Below are 22,943 nucleotides of genomic sequence, written 5' to 3'. Positions count from 1 at the left end.
TGGGAGTTGAGGGTGGGTGTGCAGAAAGAAGGGAGGGAGGGGGTCGGGGTTAAGCCCAGAATTTTTTTTAATATTTATGTGGGCCCCTATGACACGTGGCGCCTAGTCATTGTCCACGTGAGCACCACATTACCAGTTAACGGCTAATTTAACAGCTAGACTAACGGATGTATGAAACTGTCCTAAAATTAACACTTTAGGTATGACTCTAGGACAATAAAAACTTTATGTACCAAATGTTAAAAACCAGGAAACTTGAGGGTAGTAAACTGATATTTACCCTAATATTAATAATCCATGAAAAGACACACGACTGAGAAGAATAGCATGAGCAATTTAGCACTCAACACTCCAATTCCAATACCTTGCCCAAGGACATATCCACACTATGACTGGTCTTTGTTACCATTGGATCCATGAAATTTGGAGGTACATCTATCTAAGCATGGTTTGTCCTGCCCTGCATTTGCACACGGCACATCTAATTCCACCGACGTGCAGAAGCCATTACCAATATTGATATCCATAAGTCTCATCGCCACCATATCCAAAGCAAGGTTCTAAAAAACGTTAGGCGCTAGTTGGGCGGCATGGTAGCGCCTAGGCGGATTTAAGTAAATTTCTTGTAAATAAGTGTATATTGACACTTACAAAAAAATAAACTTGTATGAAATCTAAGGATAAGATAATAAAAGAACGATAAAATGCAAAAAGAGTATCCAACAAGTCCAAAATTTAAAAACATAATAAGCATATATGCCATAAAACCATAGTAAGGAGTATTGTAGGATGACACATGTACAACAAGTTCACAATTTAAAACCACATAAAATGCAAAATAGGAGGAAAATAAGGAAATATAGTAATTGTCTTTAACATCCCAGAATTTAAGTTGATACACACCTATTCTATAAAATTGACAAAATTTCAAGGTAAAAATATAGGCGCATGTAGGGAACGAGAACTTAGAAAGTTAGAATAACAATAGGATTTTTTTTTTCAATTTCAAAAAAAAAAAAAAAAAAAAAAAAACCACCTAGGCCGCCCAGCTTGTCTAGGCACCGCCTAGAGCCCATCCCCTTTTTCCCACCGTTTTGCAAGAAAACGCCTTAGCCACCCTCCGCCCAGCGCCTAGGCCGTTTTTTAGAACACTGATCGGAAGCAACACAAATCACAGTTAAGCATTCAAATAAAACTTATTCTTTTCATTACAAATGATATTACTAAATTAAGAGACGAAAATTTTTATAAATTGGGGGCAGTAGATTGAGAAAAATGCCCTATCCACTGCTTGCAAAATAAAACGTAATACATTTAAGAAATGATGCAATAACGTTTGTTGAAATTTTAGCTTATATTTTTAATCTCATTGAGTTTTATCAAATACATTGTTTGATAACTCAAGTTTGAGAGAAATTGATCAACAATCAATTTGCGTATAATAGTCAACAAAAAAGGGCTATAAGAGATCAATTACCTGAACCAAGAACAACTAAAATGATTAAAAGACCGAGGAGGGACAAATTTTTGGCCATTTCAACTTTACAATTAAATTTCAGAGAAAGCGAAATATATTTGAGAGAAGGAGAAAATCTTACAAATAATCTAGACGTGTAATTGTCATTTTTGTGTCATTGTATTTATAGGCTTAATTGAAACGTGTGTAGATTTAAACAATTAATATTGTATTAATTAGCTAGGGTTGCTCCACATACATAGAATTAGAAATAAGTATCCGAACGCATCCTCTCAAGTCTCAAGTAGTAGTCCTAGAATGTTATCAGAATCGTGTAATTAATAGTAGAAGGCAAAATCTGGTATCAGTCTATACTTTATTAAGATATTAATCTGATTTTCTTTTCTTTTTTTTAAGAAAAAGTATGATATTCATTAAAATGAAATGAAGCTTACAAATAGAAAGATAGCAGTACATACATAGGCCTCGATAAAAACTTTGCAAGAGCTTTCAACCCGTTCGAAAGGAAAAAGAGTGTCACACACCTAACAATCAACTAATAGTTTTCTATACTCACATAGCTAAGTAAAATTCGATCAAGCAGACATGTCTTCTAAAAGAGCATCCATGATAAAACCTGGGGGCTCCCCGTGCCAAATTAACTCTTGGCTTGAACCAATCCCCACGCGAGCAAGACGGTGCGCCACCTGATTGGCCTCCCTTCTAATATGACTTAGTTTCTTCTGGGGAATAACGGTAAGGAACTCACGGAGATCGTTAATCAAAGGCCCCAGAGAAGAACAATCCTCAATCTGATTTCCTTGATTATTCATAGCAGCAATAGTAAGAATTGAATCTCCTTCGAAGACCACCTTCGTCCCACTTGGACAGACCAGCTAGAAAAACAAAACTGCACCACGCCCAGCAAGAAGCTGCATATGCAGTGGCGACGTCGCTGCCCTTACTGGTCTCGACAATGCAGCAGTGAAAACTCCCGCGCTGCTCCTGATTAGTGCCACTCCCACACCTCCCCGCTTCGACCTTTCGTCCCATTGACCTATCAAAATTGCATTTAAACCAACCGTCGTCAGGTTTATTCCATCGATGATTGGTTCGATCAATTTTCTTCACTTGTGGTGAGTGCCGCTTCTTATATTCTAATAACCAACCTTCTGCACGAATTCCAACCTCCCTCGGTGGTAGTTGAGTTCCATTCTAAACCAACTCATTTCTTGTCCTCCAAAGTGTCCAAATAAGCACGAGACACATATCAAAAGTATGCGAGGAAGAACTTTGTACCAACTGAATCAACCAATCCCGCATGCTCATCCTTCTAAATTGCTGCACTCTCAAACCTAAACTAGAAAACCATACAGCCGCTGCCATGGGTCAATCCCTTAGAACATGCTCAGTGGTTTCCATATTCCCCGCACGACTTAAACACCCATCATCCTGAATTTTTTTACAATTGTTTTTTTTTTTCAAACTATAGAAAATTATTACTAAATACAAAGATCAACGTTACATCCTCAATAGTTACTCTAGATGAGGAAACAATTCTTAGGAGTCCGGATATTTTGCTGAATTGCAATCAGATTTGTATTGTAAAAGTTCTACATGATTATATAAAGAAACGGTCAAGCACTGAATATTGCTAGATAAATAGTAAATTACAAAAAAGGGCATTGCCAGACTCCTCTGGGATGAATATTTCTTTTCAATTCTCTCTATATTTGTTCCTAAGTGCAATAGTTATTCATGGTATCATACGCTGTTGATTTTGTCTCTTGCTATCTGAATTGGCCCTTGCTATAAATGGATGTTAAAAATGTCTTCCTCTGTAGTGTTCTCAAGCAGAAAGTACATGGATCTTCCACCTACCACTGATATAGCTTCCAAGACAGGTGGTGTGTGTAAAATTTGGAAGTCTTTGTATATATTTTGTTTCTGAAGCAACGAAAGGAAAAGTTAACTGCATTGATTATCTAAGTTGATGGATACGGTGGTAACTAATGATGATAATGAGGAATTATAGTACTGTCCTTAAAGGTATCTAGCTTCTAAGTTTGAATTGAAGGAATTGGGTGAGTACTTAAAATATTTTCTTGGAATTGAGGTTGCTTGAACCAAACATGGTATTTTCTCGTTTAGAAAAAAAAATATGCAATTGATTTATTGGTTGAAACTGGTATTTTCTTGTAAAAAAAAAAATTTATGTACTTCATTTATTTTTATTTGTTGTACTATCCTTGTCTTATAGTGATTCAACAAAGCATCTTAAAGAGGTATTTATTTTTATTTGTTTCACATTCATAATCATATATATACTTTATGAGTTTAAACTTAGAATCAACAAGAGACGACTTTGAATGAATCCATAAAATAGTACTTTTTCTTCATTTATGAGTAGAAGTAAATAATCCCATCAGTATTTTTTTAATACATCAATAACAATCAAGATTTATCCTACAAGGAGGATACATAATAACAAAAAAAAAGGGATATTATTTGAATCATAAAAACATTTAGTTTTATTTCTGTCCTTATTAATATTAATAATCCATGAAGAGACACACGACTGAGAAGAATAGCATGTGCAATTTAGCAAGGATGCGTGCACGTGCATCTCAACACTCCAATACCTTGCCCAGGGACATAGCCACACTGTGACTGGACTTTGTTACCATTGGATCCAGGAAATTTGGAGGTACATCTATCTAAGCATGGTTTGTCCTGCCCTGCATTTGCACACGGCACATCTAATTCCACCGACGTGCAGAAGCCATCACCAATATTGGTATCCATAAGTCTCAACGGCACCATATCGGAAGCTACACAAATCACAGTTAAGCATTCAAATAAAACTTATTCTTTTGATTACAAATGATATTACTAAATTAAGAGACCGAAAATTTTAAAAACCGGAGGCAATGGATTGAGAAAAATGCCCTATCCACCACTCGCAAAATAAAACTTAATGCATTTTAAGAAATGATGCAACAAGGTTTGTTGAAATTTAGCTTATTTTTAATGTCATTTAGTTTTATGACATGCATAGTTTGATAACTCAAAGTTTGAGAGAAATTGATCAACAATCAATCTGCATATAATAGTTAATCAAAAAAGGCTATAAGGAGATCAATTACCTGAAACAAGAACAACAAAAATGATTAAAAGACCGAGGAGGGACAAGTTTTTTGCCATCTCAACTTTACAATTAAAATTTCAGAGAAAGCAAAATATATTTTGTAGAAGGTGAAAATCTTACAAATAACTCTAGACGTGTGATATCATTTTTATATCATTGTATTTATACACTTGAAATGTGTGTAGACTTAAACAATTAATATGGTATTAGGTAGGGCATTGCTCCACATACACAGAATTAGAAATAAGTATACAACGAATCCTCTCAAGTAATGTACTTATAGTAATAATCCTAGAATGTTATCAGAATCGTGTAATAGTAGAAGGTAAAATCCGGCATCAGTCTACATATACTTTATTTAGATATTAATCTGATTTTTTTTTCACATTTTTTTTTTTCAAATTAGAGAAAATTATTACTAATAGAGGTCGCACTTAGTGCGATGGCAAGTGCTTTCGCCCATGAGCGGTAGGTCTCGGGTTCGAGACTTGGGAGCAGCCTCTCCATAAATGGGGGTAAGGCTAGCCGACATTCACCTCTCCCAGACCCTGCGTAAAGCGGGAGCCTTGTGCACTGGGTACGACCTTTTAGAGAAAATTATTACTAAATACTAAGATCAACGTTTGTATCCTCCTTATTTAGTCTAGATGAGGAAACAATTCTTAAGAGTCCGGATATTTTGCTAAATTGCAGTCAGATCTGGATTGCAAAAGTTCTACATGATTATATAAAGAAACGGTGAAGCACAGAAAATTGCTAGATAAATAGTAAATTATAAAAATGAGCACTGCTAGACTCCGCTGTGATGAATCTTTCTTTTCAAGTCTCTCTATATTTGTTCCTAGTGCAATAGTTATTCATGGTATCATACGTTGGTTATTTTGTCCCTAGTTGCTATCTGAATTAGCGTTTGCTATAAATGGATGTTAAAAATGTCTTCCTCTGTAAAGATCTCAAGGATAAAGTATATGGATCTTCCACCTACCATTGATATAGCTTCCAAGAAAGGTGTTGTGTGTAAAATTCGGAAGTCTTTGTATATATTTTGTTTTTGAAGTGGTGAAACAATAAGTTAACTGTATTGATTATCTAAGTTGATGGATATGGTGGTAACTGGTGATGATAATGAGGAATTACAATACTGTCTTTTAAGGTATCTAGCTTCTAAGTAAGAATTGAAGGAATTGGGTGAGAAAATATTTTGGAATTGATGTTGCTTGATCCAAACATGGTATTTTCTTGTTTTTAAAAAAAATATGCACTTCATTTATTGGTTGAGACTGGTATGTTGGTTTGCAAACTGATTGTTACTTCGATTTAGCAGAGTCATCGACTAAGTTATATGGATCGGTCTAAAACTAGTATTTTCTTGTCCAAAAAGAAAAAATATATATATGTGTGTGTGTGTGTGTGTGTGTGTGTGTGTGTGTACTTGACTTATTGGTTGAAATTGGTATGTTGGTTTGCAAACCAATTGATAATTTGATTGAGCAGAATCACCGACTAAGTTTATATAGTGTAGAGAGATAATTCATGCACTTTTGCCTAGTGATTCTCACACGAATATTGTGGTTCCTATTGAGAGATATTTGAAGTTAGTTCCTCGTGTTTGGTGTTTCAAAGAATGATCACTTGGATGTTGAAGGTTATACATATGCAAATTGGGTTGGTCCTATCACATCTACTTCTGAATACATTATAGTTGTTGGAGGTAATTTGTTACTTGGAAGAGTAAGAAGCAAAAGATAGTGGTAATATCAAGTGTAGAAACTGAGTTTCGTGGTATGTCTCATGAATTTGAGAATCATTTTGGTTGAATGTCTCTTAAAATCCGATTAACTATCCCATAATTTTAAAATATTTTAAAACACTTCAAAATTCTAATTTGACTCCACATCCAAACAAATTCCACCAAATTCATGCCAAAATTACAAAACGACTCGTATTAGTAATTTGTTTTGGGCCTGTACTCAATGAATGGAAGCTGGGCCCAACCTGAAGCCCAAATAAATCCTAAAGCCATAGAAACGTTTTCTTCTCTGTTCCCCTAAAGCCTTTTCGAACTCTGAACTTCGTCGTCTTCTTTTTCTTCTGCCGGGCGAGCTTTTCTGGGCGAAATCCACGGTTCGTAGGGACGCCGAGTTAACTGTAAGTAATTTCGGGTTTTCCTGTACTTGGTTGAGCTTATTGTTGCTCCTGTAATGGTTAGTACCTGTTTTTTCTTGGAATTTCTCGTTAAGCATAGTATGACCAAGTGCTTGAGGAAATGTCTCAAAGCGTTTTGACAAGTTGGAACTCGTTTGGCAATTGGGTTGTTCGCTTCTTTACTTTTAAATCCAAGATTTTCTATGAAAATCGTATTTATCAGGAAAAATTCGATGAACCCACTTGCTGATTAGGAAATGAGGTTCTTTCATATGCTATGTGATTTGATGTGAGTGTGATCTTAATCAGTCTTTGAAATACCAAAAATTTTGGTTGTAATGTTTGTTGTTGGCTTCTGCAGGAGATATTCGGGTTTAATTTGAAATGGGTTGGAAAGCGGCTGAGAAACTCATTAGGCACTGGAAGATTCTCAGAGGAGATAATGTGAGGGGGGAATGTATATCATTTTCTCTGTCCCTCTTTCTTTACCTATTATTTATTAATTAACAATTTTCTATTCTCATGTGCAGGTGATGATAACAAGAGGCAAAGACAAGGGCGAGACGGGTGTCATCAAGCGAGTAATTCGCTCTCAGAATCGTGTCATCGTGGAAGGAAAAAATTTGGTATTAATCTAGCCCTGTTATTTGTAATTTGGTATATACTGTTTTGGTTTATCTGTTTTTGTCTTGCAATTCTTTGAGCAACTTTATATAATGTTTCATTCAATATTATAGCATTTTTCTTCGTGAGAAAACTTGTTTCGAATCCGTTCTGTTCTGGTCACTCCAATCCGATTGAGATTGTAGATGATCTCTATGATTATTACAACAAAAATGTTCGATCATGTTTTTGGGGTTATGCTCTTTTCTCACGCCTACCATTGAGCAAGTGGAATTGGTCAGTGTAATGTGGTTGATAGTCTGTGGACAGTATGCTTATTTATTAAAAGTATCTTTGACGGTTGTAACCTCTTCTAAGGGTCATATTAATGGTGAAATTCGCTGTCTTGTGCAATGCCTATGCAATGAGTCCCATTGTGTTGAAAAAATCATTGGGGTCTGAAGGATACCATGCAGACGAGAATAATGTAGTATATGATACTCACTGCTATTCAAGGCTTTTTTCCTTTTTTGGGAACTTTAACGAAAAACTCTCGGTACTGTTCACTTTAACAAAAAACCATATTTTTACACTAAAAAGTCAATCCTGATACTATTCACTTTACCTTTATTTTGTCCTTGTCGTTAAAACTCAAAGTTTTCAAGCTCTTTTCATTAGTTTTCCTTTTTTTTCTATCCAATCCTTATAGTTTCAATCAAATTTTTTTCAATGCTCAAGGCTTTTGGTTATTCGGTTCCAATGAGTTATCTGGATTTTGGTTGCTGCTGAACAATTACTCTGTCATTGCAGGTAAAGAAACATATCAAGCAAGGCCAAGGTCATGAAGGTGGGATTTTCACTGTCGAAGCGCCTCTCCATGCCTCAAATGTGCAAGTTGTTGATCCGGTGACAGGGTATGGATGCACTCATCTTCACATTACGTTTTCGTCCTTTGTTTCACTTTCAGTGTGGTGATCAAAATTTTCATTCTGCAGGAGGGCTGTTAAGGTCGGTGTGAGATATCTCGAGGATGGAACAAAAGTTCGAGTATCTAGAGGATTAGGCGCTTCAGGATCTATAATCCCTCGTCCTGAGATCTTGAAAATAAGGACTACTCCAAGACCGACTGTTGGTACTTATCTCAAGTCCTGAGATCTATATTCTTTTGTTGCTACTTATATAACAAATATCTCAGTTCGCCATGTTTTCTGCTGATAATCGAAAATAAACTTTGGTTGCAGCTGGCCCCAAGGACACTCCGATGGATGTCGTGTTGGAGAAGACATATGACGCTAAGACGGGGAAGGGAATGCCTGAACTTTGAGATAATTAGTCTCCTACTATCGTTCTGAAGCTTGGATGGAAGATTGTAGCAGAAAGAAACGAGACCAGTTGTGATAAAAACCCGAAAGAAATGGGAACAAATTAGTTCTCGTATGTTTGGTGAAAATGATTTAAGAATTTCTTGTACTGAATATGTGCCTACATTTTGTTATTTCGTTGGTAACATTGTACAAAGGATACGGCTTGATTGCTATAGGATTTCTCAGGTTTAAGGCCGTTAATTTACTTAAAATCTCAGATGAACTTATTCTTGCATATGGACCATTTCAGATCGCCATACAAATACATGGATCTCAAACAGGGGATACATTTTTATAAGATAACGCAAAACGCTTCTGGATATGTTTGGCAAACAATCGTAAAGGAGCTTAGGCTATGCCTAATTGGATAAAATAGTTATCGTGGTGTTAGAGTAGTCAAAAGATAGTTTATGTGGTAAAAAAATTTAGATTAAATCCTTGTGGTAGAATTTATTTGAAATTGAACCCGAAAACCAAAAAGCTTGTTATTTATCCGATAACCCACTAGCCATGGCTTCACACTCACCCAAACTCTTTTGCTACCACTACCAGTTGAGAAGCAGCATACGTAACTTAGAATCAACATGACCACATTGCAGCTAAAGGGCACTTTGATAAACTGACACACTCCAACTCGATTAGCCTTTCAATTAAAAATGAAAATATGTTGACCGACACTAAATTGACAAAAAAATCCCATTATAAAAATGAAGAAATAACATTAACTTGATGACGAAGTTATAATAAGAAAATTGTGATGTGAATTATTTTTGAACCTGAAATTCAAATCAAGGATGACTACGTTATAATTCAAAACGAAAATTTGCAAGATACTAGTGAGAAAATGTGACAAGAAAATAAATTTAAAAACGAAAATAAATTGAGGAAGTCAATGGATAAATTTGTTTGCTAGCTAGAACCTTACATGTCCGTACGGGCTCCTGCCCTGTGATTCACATGGACATGGCGAGCGCTGCACAAGACACACAGCAGACGCATCCTTTTGCATGCCGATAAAACTCGCCAGAAAAAAATCCCCCAACTTTTTCTACTTCCCAATTAATTAAAGTACTACAGGACAAAACAATCCAAAGCAAATCCAGAACCAAAACCTGACGCTACAAAAGCTTACAAGGCATATCGAAATATATATCCTCCATTGGAGCTCTGGATTGATCCATCAATCGACACGTAACTCGGACACTGGACACTCGTCGCCATGCATGGCTTCGATCCCACTTCCTTATCCCATAATCTCTCCATATTTATAGTTATCTTGCGTTCATCACCTCCATCAGAAAAACTAAGCAAAAATCTGAGATATAATCGTATAGAGTTATGGATTTGAAAGGTAGGGTACTTGTGGTTTGCTTGCTGCTGTCTGCTTTTTTTCTGAGTGCTTTTGCGGTTGCTGTGGCTTTGGAAGATCCAGAGCTGAAGCAGTGCAAGCACCAGTGCAAACACCAGCGAGGGTTTGAGGAGTGGCAGAAGCAACAGTGCGAGAGGAAGTGCGAGGACTACATCAAGCAGAAGAGGGAACAGGAGGACCAGCGGAGGAGGTGGGAAGGAGGAGGAGGAGGAGGAGGAGGAGGGGAAGGAGGAAGTTTTTACATACGTGAGAGAGAGGAGTTCGAGGGGCGAGGGCAACAACAACAACAACAAGGAGACGAGAATCCTTACTTCTTCGAAGACCAGCATTTCGAGACGAGGGTTCAAACTGAGGAAGGTAGGGTTCAGGTTCTGCAGAAATTCAACGAAAGGTCTGATCTTCTGCGTGGGATTGAGAATTTTCGAGTCGGGTTTCTCGTCACGGAACCTCATGCATTCGTTGCTCCAACTCATCTTGATGCTGATTGTGTCCTATTTGTTTGCCAAGGCAAGTCACTTGTTTAGTAATTCTCTTAATTATTTTAAAAGAGACTTTGGATGCGGTCCCTAACTATGAATATTCTTTGACTAAAACCTTGTTGGTTTTCAATTTTTTATCTAAGTCCCTGAAATTAATGTGATAATTTATTTCTATGTACATTACTATATTTTTTAAATTAAAAATTTATATTTATATTTGTTTATATTAATGAGATTTTAAATAAAAAAACATAATTTGTGGAATTAAAAATATTAAAATATAAATATACTATTGTGTGTGTGTATATATAAACATGGGTACGTTCATCAAAATTAACCAAAAAATTATTGTATCAAAACATAAGTACATTCTTCAAAATCACAAAAAAAAAAAAGAAATATTAGGCTTAATAATATTAGTAAATTTCTTCGATTAAACTTAACACGGATACATTCTCAAATCAAAGAAAAAAGAATGTACCCATATAAGTTTAAAAATGGATTAGAAAAAAATTGAATAGATTTTATATATATAAAAAAGGGTACATTTTACATATAACAAATTGGTATATTTAAGAATGAGTACATTTTAAGATTAAAAATTTGAAAAAAATTACATGAATTGGTACATATAATTAGCATGGGTACATTTAGAAAAAATTAAAATGGGTACAAATACAAATAAAACTTTAAAAAATATGGGCATAAAAAGAAATTAATATATGGGTACAAATTAAAACTAAAAAGAAAATTGGTACAAATTAAAAATGGGTACAAACTAAAAATAAAAATAAAAATATATGATAAAAAATTTAACTATAAATATACTAATTGTAACATTTTTAACATTAAATGAATATATTTAGAAATAAAAAATATTTTATTATTGAAATAATTAATGATGTTATTAATACCAAGGACCTTGATCAAAAATTGAAAAGGAATAAGGTTTTAATCAATGGAGTGGCAAAAGTAAGGATGAGAACCTAATTTCTCCTTATTTTAATTATTGTGTGATACTGAAATCACGTCTACCTGAGCAATCATAATATGTAATAAATATATATATATATATATATATATATATATATATATATACTCACACACACGTAATATGCTGTTACATATTTATTGAAACTATAATCTATGTGCTGGTGATTTCAGTACTACATAATAAGATGAGAGGATGAATTATGTGTACGCTTATTAACTCATTAAGACGTTAATACCACAACCACTAAGTTTTCACTTTTTGGGTCCTAAATAATCCATTTTTTTCTCCTTTTATGTGAATTAAGGCCGGCCAACAATCACACTGGTGAGGGAGGAGAAGAAAGAGAGCCACAATCTTGAACGTGGAGATCTCTTTAGGATTCCGGCAGGCACCCCATTTTATATACTCAACAGAGACGATAATGAAAGGCTCCATATTGTCCAACTTCTCAAAGCAGTCTCTACCCCCGGCGAATACGAGGCGTTTCACTCGGCCGGCGGCCAAGACCCCGAATCCTTTTTCAAAGCATTCAGCCCCGAAGTTCTCCAAGCCGCTTTTAAGGTAACATATTTCAATTCCATTCTGTTGAATATTTGTCAATTTTTACTAATATGGCGGGTAAATTATGTTTGTGCTTCTAATTAAACAGACGGATAGGAATAAGTTGGATAGGCTATTTGGGCAGCAGACGCGAGGCAGCATCATAAGGGCCTCCAAAGAACAAGTACAGAGAATGAGCCAGCAGCATGGTCATGGCGGCAGTGAAGGCATTTGGCCGCTGCCTTTCCATGGCGGTGAATTAACTTCAAAAGATTCATTCAATCTTTTTAAGAAGCATCCTTCCCAAGAAAACAAGTTTGGCCGTCTCTTTGAAGCCGATTTCAAAGACTTCAAGCAGCTTCAGGAGTTTGACCTCCTCGTCTCCTTTGCTAACATCACCAGGGTAAGAATTAATATATGAAAAAAAATACTGGTTCGAGCTGAAAAACATGTTTTCACAAACCATAGTTGGACACATGCATAAATTCATCCCTTCATGTTTTTGATGACTTACTTCGATCCTTTCGCGTTTTTAGTGATTGACTTTTCTTATTAAGTGTGAACTTGCTTCTTTCATATAAGCTTGTAAACTCATCTTTTCGTGTCTAATGACTTAATTTTGCGCATGCGTGTCAAAATGTGATTTCGCAAAAGTAAGGATTTCTACTTAGATATGTTGCAGACAGTGATTTCACTGAACTCTTGAATTCAGAAGAGCGACATGTTCGTATTTCTTTTTAAATTTTACCAATCCAATTCACACAAATCCTACGTAGCTTAAAAATGAGTAACCAATGAATTCTATGTTTTTGTTGTGATACAGGGTGCTATGGAAGGTCCATTTTTCAACTCAAGGGCTACAAAGATATCAGTTGTGCTAGATGGTGAAGGCCACTTTGAGATGGCATGCCCGCATGTTGGTAAACAACGCCAGCACAGTGGAAGGTCGCAGCAGAGACAAAAGAGCAGCCCAACTTACCAAAAGATGAGAGGAGACTTGAGGCGAGGAGCGGTGTTTGTTGCCCCCGCCGGCCATCCTGTCACAACCATTGCCTCAAGAAACAATAACCTCCAACTCCTCTGCTTCGAGGTCAATGCTCGAGACAACATCATGTTTCCACTGGTAGGGAAGAACAATGTGGTGAGCCAGTTCGATAGGCAAGCCAAGGAGCTCTCGTTTGACGTGCCGGCGAGCGAGGTGGAGAGTATTTTCAACAACCAGAAAGATGAGTTGTTTTTCGAAGGACCAAATGAGCAGCCTCAGCACGGGCTTATGCATGAAAGTTGAGGTTTTGTGAGAAGCCCTAAGGAGGAGGATGTTTCAGTTTTGGGGTACCGATATGTATATTATAACGCGGTCAACTAATGTAAATGTTGGGTTGTAACCTTAAATAAGAGATCAGGACTTCTGTGGTACCTATATGTATATTATAACGCGGTCAACTAATGTAAATGTTGGCTTGTAACCTTAAGTAAGAGATCAGGACTTGTATGCCAACTAAATGTTGTAAATTTCGGGTTGTGACCTTAAATAAAAGCAAGGGATGAGAGTATGCCTTGTTTTCATTTGTTTTGCGTTCTATTAATTTAGTGCACAACAAAATTAGAAAATCAGTTCATCGATAGCACAATTAAGTAGTGAAGGATACACGACTTTATCCTTGTTGCATCCTAACAATAGTGCTGGCAGCAGCTACTGTTTTTTTCCAGTTTTTCTGTTAAGCGAACTAAGAACTTGGCATCACAGTGATACCATTGTGTGCTTAGCCTACATCTCTACGTTAGAGTGCTCTTTTAGTTGTATTTTCAGGTAAATATTTTTATAGTCGTTAGTTGTCTTTCTTTTTAAAAAGAAAAAAAAAATCATATATGTATAAGATCGACAGCTCCAATTTATAAGATGATTGAGAGCAGGAAGCGTTAATGGGCCTAAACAATTAACTTTAAAAAAAATTAAAAAAAAGGGTGCGGAATCGTTAAAAACATATAGGTTTTTACCTTTTCTGCTTCTTATTCATCGTTATAATTTCATTACAAACAATCAATATCTCGTGGCATTGTAAGAATATATATATAGAGGGTAATGTTAGGAAGACTAAATGTGTGAACTAAATGTTATAAAAATTGATAATTAGATTATTACTTAAATGTTGATTAACGTGCTTAATTATAATTGGCAACACATCATTTAGTTTACAAATTTAGACTCCTTACGTAAAAGAATAGTTGTTAGAGGCAGCTAGCTATAGCCTTGGATTCGTACTGTCTTCTCCGTCAAACATTACTTCAAGAATAGTCACAAGAAACTACACTTCCTTCAACTACTCGTCCAAGTCCCCCTCACTATTCCTCAAGAGCTGGATGGGTTTCTCCAAAAACTTGCTAACAATCTCACTACTCTAAATCCACCGCTAGCATGCTTTCCTCGTCCGATACTTCTGAACCCTTACGTAAGATTCTTCAACTTCTCGTCTCCAATTCTACGACTCTCTCCGCAGATGCCTCCAACCTCTGGATTATAGCAGAAACTTCTTTCTCCAGCTGTTTATCAACATACTTTCTAGTCCTTGTTCGCTCAGGCTTCGAGAGAATGTGAGCGTCCAACTCGAACAAAGTTTGGTAATCACTAACAAATTCACGTTGAGTAGATTCTTGAAACTTGACTCTTTGGAATAGGCTTTGCGGCATGATGTGTTGTGATGACCGAACCGGCCTTACAAATAAGGTTATGGCGATGATGGCCTGGTGGTGCAATGGAGAATGGCATCGGCAGAACGGCCATTTTTCCTTTTCCGGTTGCATGGTTTTTGTAGGTCTTTAGTTTGTTGAAGTATGTAGTAGGCTAGTAGCGAATTAGCTAGGGTGGATTAGAATCGGTCACTTAACCAAACCAAAACAAAAACTTATTAGAGCCGGTCAATAAAAACGATTCACAATTATATTTTAAAAACAATACTGTTACTCAAAGCATGAGCAGTGGCAGAGCCGAACTTTTTGGTGAGGAGGTGTTTGGATCAAAACTTGAACTTTGGGCTCAAGAAAGGAGCTGGCCCAAAGGGATGCCTAGGGGAGAGCCCGGCCTAAGCCCAGCCAAAGCCCAGAAAGCAGGAAATGGCCTTTTCTGACTTGGTGCAGCTCATGAAGACCACTTGCTTACCTACCCAAAGGCCAAGTGGTATAGACTGACCAACTACACAGCCCATAAAGTACTTTATGGTGGCAGTACATGTAAAATAACTGATGAGTCATCACCCTTCAAACCGCATTCGGGCAAGGTTGCTGCTACAGGAGACCAAGCCGAGTTGTCTATATAAGAAGAAAGAGAAACCAGGAATAAGGACACTCAATCAAACAAACAAATGCAAGCACAAACTCTGCTCAAAGCCAGATTTGCCTTCAAAACGAAGTTGTAGTCAGCCCAAGCCTTCATCCCTCGCGGGATAAACCTTCACTCAAACCCTTGTAATAGCTCTGCTACCTTGTTCAACCTTCCTGTAGTATCGATTCATCTTTTGTAATCTCTCTCTCTCTAAAGCTTTCAGACCCTTGATAAACTATAAAGATAGGAACATGCAAGACGACCAGGCTTGCCCGACAAGGTTAAACCTTGCCCGACCTTCTTTGTTTTTGTCTTTTCATTCATTAGCCTAGCAATATGTTGTATACTTCCAGTTATATTCAAGTTATTTCTAGCAAGATGACTATTAAAAGGCTTTCTCAGTACTCGGATCCGATTTGAATATATCTTCAGTGTTCAAACCAGATCCAAGTCCTAAGCCCTCGGGCATGTAAATCTGATTAGTTAAAAGTCCTTGGCCTCAAGGCATAAAAAAGAACCTTATGTGGACTTAACCCATCCACGACAATCCTTGATAAACGAGAAGTCCGAAGTTACTTGGGGCGCAAGTAATCGACCTACCTCTTAGTCTTATTTCTATTACATTATGATTATCATAGAACGCTTAAGCATGGAAAGGATTCTGATAGGAAGCCTCAAGGCCTACACCTAAGGCCCTACGAAGGCACCTATTTGGATTCATTCCGTTCTGCGGTCTAGATTGTTTGAGTATAAGAACGAACTCTAATGGGAAACCTCAAGGCCTACATCTAATGCCCTACAAAGGCACCTATTTGGGTTCATTCTACCTCTCAGACTCGGGTAATCAGAAGTATAATAGTTATAAGACTCATGCATTCACGAGAACAAATATGATGTGCTCGAGCACTGGTTTAGTTATTGATATGAAGCCTCAAGGCCTACACCTAAGGCCCCACAAAGGCACCTGTCATAACTAACACAGTTTCTCGGGTGTATACATATATACAACCAAAACTCGACATCCATTTCACATCTGCCATATTGAAGATGGCAGTGACACGCCTGAGCACCTAAAAGTTAACCTTGATTGTGAGCCTCAAGGCCTACACCTAAGGCCCCACAAAGGCACCTCTCAAAGTTAACTCTGTCCTTCTCTTTCAGCCTTACCCGACGAGCCTTGCCCGACAAGATTTGCCCGACGAGACTTGCCCGACAAAGCCCGACAGTGAAGCAGAAGCCCGACAGCAGCCCTCCACCGGCGCCAACCTCCCGGGGAGCTGTGTGCTCGTCGGCCAGGAAACATCCCCGACGGAAATTCCTGACGCGAACAGGAGGGGCCTCTCACAAAGGATTTTTTTTTTAATATAGTATTTACAAATCTATTAAACATCATGTTAATTATATATATATATATTAAAAGTAATCAAATGTCCAATATAACATGCATAGATAATATTACATATTCACAAAAATTATAATTGCCCGCGACGAGTTTTTATGTTTTAAAACCATTGTATTATAACTTCGTCGCCTATACTATTAAATTCAATGAAGTTAATAAAAACTTTACAAACCGTAACTCTCATGTATTATATAGAATAAAGAAGAAACAATAGAGAACTAAAGAAATTTAAAACTTATTTGTTGAATACATTTCGAATTTGGGATGACAAATTAAACGTATGAGATTTCAACAAGAAAATAGGGGAATAGCTCTGGAACCTGACAACACTGTTAAAGAGTTTATAATGAAAACTGAAGATTTCTCTTCAAAGAAATGCGAAATATTGCTTTGATTTAAATGCTATTAATTTGTGTTAGGGAAATAAATAAAATACTAAAGTTAATTGTGAGATGAGATGTTGTAGTTATGTATGAAATTTTTGGAAAGCAGGACCTCAACTCTTCAAGCAAAAGAAAGACGCATAATTTCCTAATATATAAAAGTCAGGATGGGCCTAGGCACTCCCTCCGCCAGTGAGCATGAGTAGGAGTTCCTACTTAAAATTGTTCTTTGCCAATCACAGAACTTTGTGTTTACAATCAGAACCGTTTATATTATAAATCACTCTATCTCGTCTCTGTAAAAAATCAATATAACTAAGGTCGGTTATTCATCGAATTGTATAAAAACAGATAAACAGATTTGATAAAAGCATTATGAATCGTCGACGTATCTACTACAATAGATTGTTCAAACGACCTTGGTTGTATTCATTTTTTGCAGAGATGGTCTTTATTAAGTTATTTATAATATAAACAGTTCTGATCATAAACACAAAGCTCTGTAATTCAAACACGGAGAGTTTTGAGTATGAGTTCCTACTTATCTTTGAGTAGCCAAGCATTATTCATATTTTAATAGCTTATTGAAATAGTCATTGGGTCATGCTATAATATAATTTGATAGCAATTTCTTCTTAATAAATGATTTCCGCACCCTCATTTCCTGATACCAAAATTTCCTTTCCTTTTCCGCCCCTTCCCTGAACCTATTCAATTACAATAAGCCCATCTGTTCATGGATAGGCCCAAAAGAAAATTCATATTTCACATTTTACAACTTTGGACCCGCCTTCTTCCCTCGCTCACTTCGACACCTTCTCTCGCTCCCTCTGTGATATTCAAAATTTCATCTTCTTCTTCTGCCAGGCTCTTTGCATCCAACTCCGGCGACATGCCGACGCCAAATTAACAGTAACCATGCCCACCTTTCTAGTACTTGAACTTATTCTTGCATGTCCTATGCGATGTACTTCTCCTTTCAACCTCAGTCGATCACCACCTGCTTGATAAAATGCCTCAGCGAAGTTGGCCGCTTCAATGTCTTTGGTTACTTGCTTCTCTGGGTAGAATTTCTGGTGATTTTCGGGTAGTGAGTTGATTAGTAATTTTTCTTTGACTGGATAAGATGTTTTGTATGAAGAAATTCAGCTATCGGACAACTTCAGTTTGCCCATCTGTTCTTTATCTTCTACTTGCTGATGCTAGTTGTAGTGTAGCTCGGATATCGGAATCTCATCTTCGAGCTTATTCGAGTGCCGGGTCAGTTTGTGGGTGTCTCGGCTCTTCTTCTTTGGCCAAGTCAAAAGTCCGAGATGATAAACTTACACCTAAAGGAAGCTTCTTTTCGACTATGGCGGGAACAATCTTGGTCCAGGCTCGAGATCCGGCTAAGTTAACTGTGGAGATACAGAATGCAATTGATGAGCACAGACTAAGTGATGCTTGGAAGTTGCATGAGCAGCATATGCAGATGGAAGGGTTTCCTAGGAAATCCGTTATGAATGAGCTTGTAACGAGTTTCGTGGAAAGCTTTGATGTTCAGTGGCTGGAGAAAGCGTACGGGCTGGTAGAACATGCTATTGAGAAAAACAAACTTAATTTGTTAGAGAAGGAGACGCTGGTTTATCTGTCTTTTGGGCTTGCCAAAGCAGGATTACCTAATCCTGTGTCGACTGTTCTGAGAAAGATGGTAGAGATGGAACAGTTTCCCCCTGTTGCTGCCTGGTCTGCAATCTTGGCTTACATGTCTCGAACAGCTCAAGGGGCTTACCTTGCTGCAGAGTTGATTCTCGAGATAGGTTACCTATTCCAAGATAACAGGATCGATCCGCGTAAGAAGTGTAATGCACCTTTGATTGCTATGAAGCCTAATACTACTGCTTTCAACGTTGCTTTGGCTGGCTGTCTCATGTTTGGGACAACTAGGAAAGCCGAGCAGATCCTTGACATGATGCCTCGGGTTGGTGTCAAAATGGACGCTAACTTGTTGATATTAATGGCACAAGTATATGAGAGAAATGGACGAAGAGATGAGCTTACGAAACTTCAACGATACATAGATGAAGCTCACAACCTTACCGATATCCAGTATCGGCAATTCTACAACTGCTTGTTGACTTGCCATTTGAAATTCGGGGATCTAGATTCTGCATCCAACATGGTCTTGGAAATGCTAAGGAAAGCAAAAGCAGCACGAAATTCTCTTGCAGTAGCAACACTGGTATTTGATGCTGCTGGAAAGGGCAACCAGTCTCTTGGACCGGGATCTCTGTCCAGTAAAAGTTCAAGCTATGTAGAATCAAATGGTTGTGAAGAGAGTAGCCCGTTAGTATCTTATGATGAGTTTTCTAGGGATAGAAATTTCTTGGGACTTGAGACTGATGCAAAGGAAGTACTTGGTGCAGTGTTAGCTAAGTTGCAGAGCCAAGTCAAATTGGTAACAACTGACCGCGGTATCCTCCAACCAACTGAAAAACTTTTCGTGAAATTAGTCAAGGCGTTTCTGGAAGCGGACAAGACCAAGGATTTGGCAGAGTTTCTTATAAAGGCCGACAAAGAAGACTCCCCAGCATCCAACGACGATTCAGCCTTGGTTCATGTAATTAATTCGTGCATATCACTTGGATGGTTAGACAAGGCGCATGACCTTCTCGATGAGATGTTTTTGGCTGGTGTAAGAACTGGTTCAGCTGTATACTCCTCTCTTTTAAAAGCATATTGTCAAGCAAAGCAAGCAGGAAATGCAGCATCACTTTTAAGAGATGCTCGTAAAGCCGGGATCCAGCCAGACTCAAGCTCTTACGAGGCATTGATCCAATCGAGGGTTCTTCAAAATGATACACAGGGAGCCCTCCATTTGTACAGAGAGATGAAGGAGGCTAAGATACCAAAAGCTGGCCATCAGGAGTTCGAGAGGTTAGTACATGAATGTGCAGGGGACGGTGAACCTAAGTTGATGGTAAAGCTCTTGCAGGAAATCAAGGAAGGGCAGAAATCCGATGCTGGGGTTCACGACTGGAACAACGTAATCCATTTCTTCTGCAAGAAGAGACTCATGCAAGATGCTGAGAAGGCGCTGACGAAAATGAGAAGCCTCGGGTACACCCCAAATGCACAAACATTCCATTCTATGGTAACTGGCTATGCTTCTGTAGGAGGAAAGTATACAGAAGTGACCGAGTTGTGGGGTGAGATGAAGTCCATTGCTGCTGCCACCTCAATGAAATTCGACCAGGAGCTCCTGGATTCGGTTCTTTACACCTTCGTGAGGGGCGGATTTTTCAGCCGAGCAAATGAAGTTGTGGAGATGATGGAGAAAGGGAAGATGTTTGTCGACAAATACAAGTACCGGACGCTTTTCTTGAAGTACCATAGAACAAGTTACAAGGGCAAGGCTCCCAAATTCCAGACAGAATCCCAACATAAAAAGAGGGAGGCTGCATTGGCGTTTAAGAATTGGGTTGGAGTTTGTTGAAGAGAATGCCTTTATTTGCTTCATACATGCCTCAATTTTAGCCTAATCAAGTTAATAAAGTATGATTTGCTTGCTTATGTCAATTAGTTCTTCACTCAACGGTCCACCACTAATATATTCCCTAACTTAACTACCTATGAGATTTTATCACAAAACGCCCTAGTATAATTAGGTATGAAACCACTCAATATAATATTTTGCGACAGGTTTTTGATTTTTCAATAGATTTTATTAATTCACATATTATAATATGAGTGAATGATATGTTGATTTGTCACAAACCTAAGGTATTGTAATCATACTAGATCGATTTGATATAATATAAGTGAATTAGTAATATCACACGACGATGTGATAATACGCTGAAACTTCTCAATATTAATCACGTAGCTCACTCAAACTATAACACATGAACTAGTAGCACTATGTGAACGTATCAAAATTAAGAATTTGAGAAAACCAATTGCCAAAATTATTCATCTCAAATTAGACTATTGAGTGAAGAATCTTTGTAGATCTTTCTTTTACAACTAAACCAATACCGTTTCACATTTTTATTCAACAACCCTTCTAATATAAAAGCTTTCATCAATAGAACACTAATCTTCATTAGAACATACTGAAAACATGTGAACAAACATATAATAAGTGTTCGTATTTAAAGAGTCTACAATAATTTATTGATTTTCAAACATAGGGATTAATCAGGGTAGTGGCAGTGACCAAGATTTTTAGAATAGTACTTATGTGATATTCCTTTTGTTTTTGAAAATTATTGTTGTAGTAATTGTTTGATCTCTGTTGGCTGCTGAGAAAATAAAGAAAATTTTTGAGTCGTGAAACTATAATTTTTCTTCTCCTCCTTCTCCTTCTCTTTTACTATTTTCGTGTTGTGATTGCATAATTTCTGTTTGGCAGCTGAGAAAATCCAAGGAACTAAGTAAAAAGGGAAAATGTTTGTGTTGTTGTGATGTATGATTCTTCTTCTTCTTCTTTATTTTTGCATCTATTCTGCTGTTTGAATTCCTCTGTTTTCCTTCTCAATCATAACTACGATTCTCCATCAACAATATATGTGAATTATACATTACTGCAAAGTTGTTTATATGCCTGTGGCAGCAAACTTACTGAAATTTGATGTGTTCGGAATTTAATTTCGCTGCGTGATGCAGAACCTTCTTGCCTTTTGCTCACTTGAATGCCGTGACCACCAATTTAACATCGAGAACGTAACAGATCAACCAAAGCAAGTACCTCTTCAATCTACTAAAACCATGTACAGCATGACATACAATGTGAATGGCTGAAGAAACTAGCTAGGCGCTACCCAGGCGGCGGATGGTAGTCATGTTTTTGAGATTGGCATTGCACTTTTCAATTAGCAATGGTTCGTCTTGTACATTTAGATTGTCACATTCAGCTTATCGTTGAAATTATTATTTCGGTGTTTTGTTATTGTGGTTATGCTGGAACTGAAACATCTTATGTAAGACTTCGGAATGCAAGCTGGAACGGAATTTCCGTTTCCTCCATTGGCATTCCGAATCCAAATCCGTAAATTTCCGAATCTGAACATTTTATAAAAAGATTGGATGGTAATTGTATTTATTTTCTTCAATTTACTAAGTTGGATAAGGGATCCATATTGCCTAACACTCTTGTAGCCACCATCCTCCCATCAGGTTTAATTTCTTGTAGAGATTATGGCCCACTGAAGTTACACATTGGGCTACTATGTTCTAAAGCCCAATTATTGTGGACTTTCAAGTTCGAGTTAATGAGCTCTAGAGACCAATCGAACAATTTGAGGTAATAAGTTCTAGAGCCCAATTATGAACTATGAAAACCGTTTCTACAACACTCATCACGAGATTTCCTTAAGGACGAGGCTCAATAAATATGTATGAGCAGGGGTGAAGCTACATAGGAGCGAAGGGGGCCGACCGCCCCTCCGTTCGTCGAAAAACAAAGGCAGGAGCGATGCTTGAACCCCCCTGGTTCAGCCGGAAACTAGGAAGCACTGCGCTGTGGTTCTGAAACTAGAAACTTGCGCAGCTCCCTGCGCGCAGGGTTTTTTTATTTTAATTTTAAAATTCAGGCCAAAACGACGTCGTTTTGGGCCTGGTAAAAAAAATTAATTTTTTTTTTTGTAAACGACTTCGTTTGGGTCTAATCAAATAAAAAAAAACGGGGGGATCACTGGTCCCCATCCCCATCCCAATCCCACCCCGTTTCAATTAACCCCCACCCTTTTCCTAGATAACAA

General features: G+C 37.4%; 3 protein-coding genes across 3 annotated transcripts; all 3 read left to right on the top strand.

Annotated features, from left to right (window-relative positions):
- The first annotated feature begins 6,600 nt into the window (after positions 1–6,600).
- Positions 6,601–8,951, top strand: LOC126588222 (uncharacterized). The gene is made up of 6 exons (XM_050253291.1): positions 6,601–6,752; positions 7,111–7,193; positions 7,280–7,375; positions 8,163–8,266; positions 8,348–8,484; positions 8,594–8,951. Exons 2-6 carry the CDS (start codon positions 7,134–7,136, stop codon positions 8,674–8,676), a joined length of 480 nt encoding a protein of 159 aa, XP_050109248.1. The 5' UTR covers positions 6,601–6,752; positions 7,111–7,133; the 3' UTR covers positions 8,677–8,951.
- Positions 8,952–10,021: 1,070 nt separating this feature from the next.
- LOC126590813 (vicilin Jug r 6.0101-like) lies at positions 10,022–13,651 on the top strand. Its single transcript, XM_050256322.1, has 4 exons — positions 10,022–10,592; positions 11,863–12,119; positions 12,208–12,501; positions 12,922–13,651. The coding sequence occupies exons 1-4, from the start codon at positions 10,055–10,057 to the stop codon at positions 13,384–13,386; spliced, it is 1,554 nt and encodes a 517-aa protein (XP_050112279.1). The 5' UTR covers positions 10,022–10,054; the 3' UTR covers positions 13,387–13,651.
- A 4,238-nt stretch (positions 13,652–17,889) lies between these two features.
- On the top strand, positions 17,890–20,760 carry LOC126588237 (pentatricopeptide repeat-containing protein At1g03100, mitochondrial). The gene has a single exon (XM_050253321.1). It carries the CDS (start codon positions 18,329–18,331, stop codon positions 20,675–20,677), a length of 2,349 nt encoding a protein of 782 aa, XP_050109278.1. The 5' UTR covers positions 17,890–18,328; the 3' UTR covers positions 20,678–20,760.
- The last annotated feature ends 2,183 nt before the right edge of the window (positions 20,761–22,943 follow it).

This window comes from Malus sylvestris, chromosome 11 (genome assembly GCF_916048215.2).
Source record: "Malus sylvestris chromosome 11, drMalSylv7.2, whole genome shotgun sequence".
Lineage (NCBI taxonomy): Eukaryota > Viridiplantae > Streptophyta > Magnoliopsida > Rosales > Rosaceae > Malus > Malus sylvestris.
Note: the sequence above shows the minus strand (reverse complement) of the source record. Positions and strands in the feature narration are given on the sequence as shown.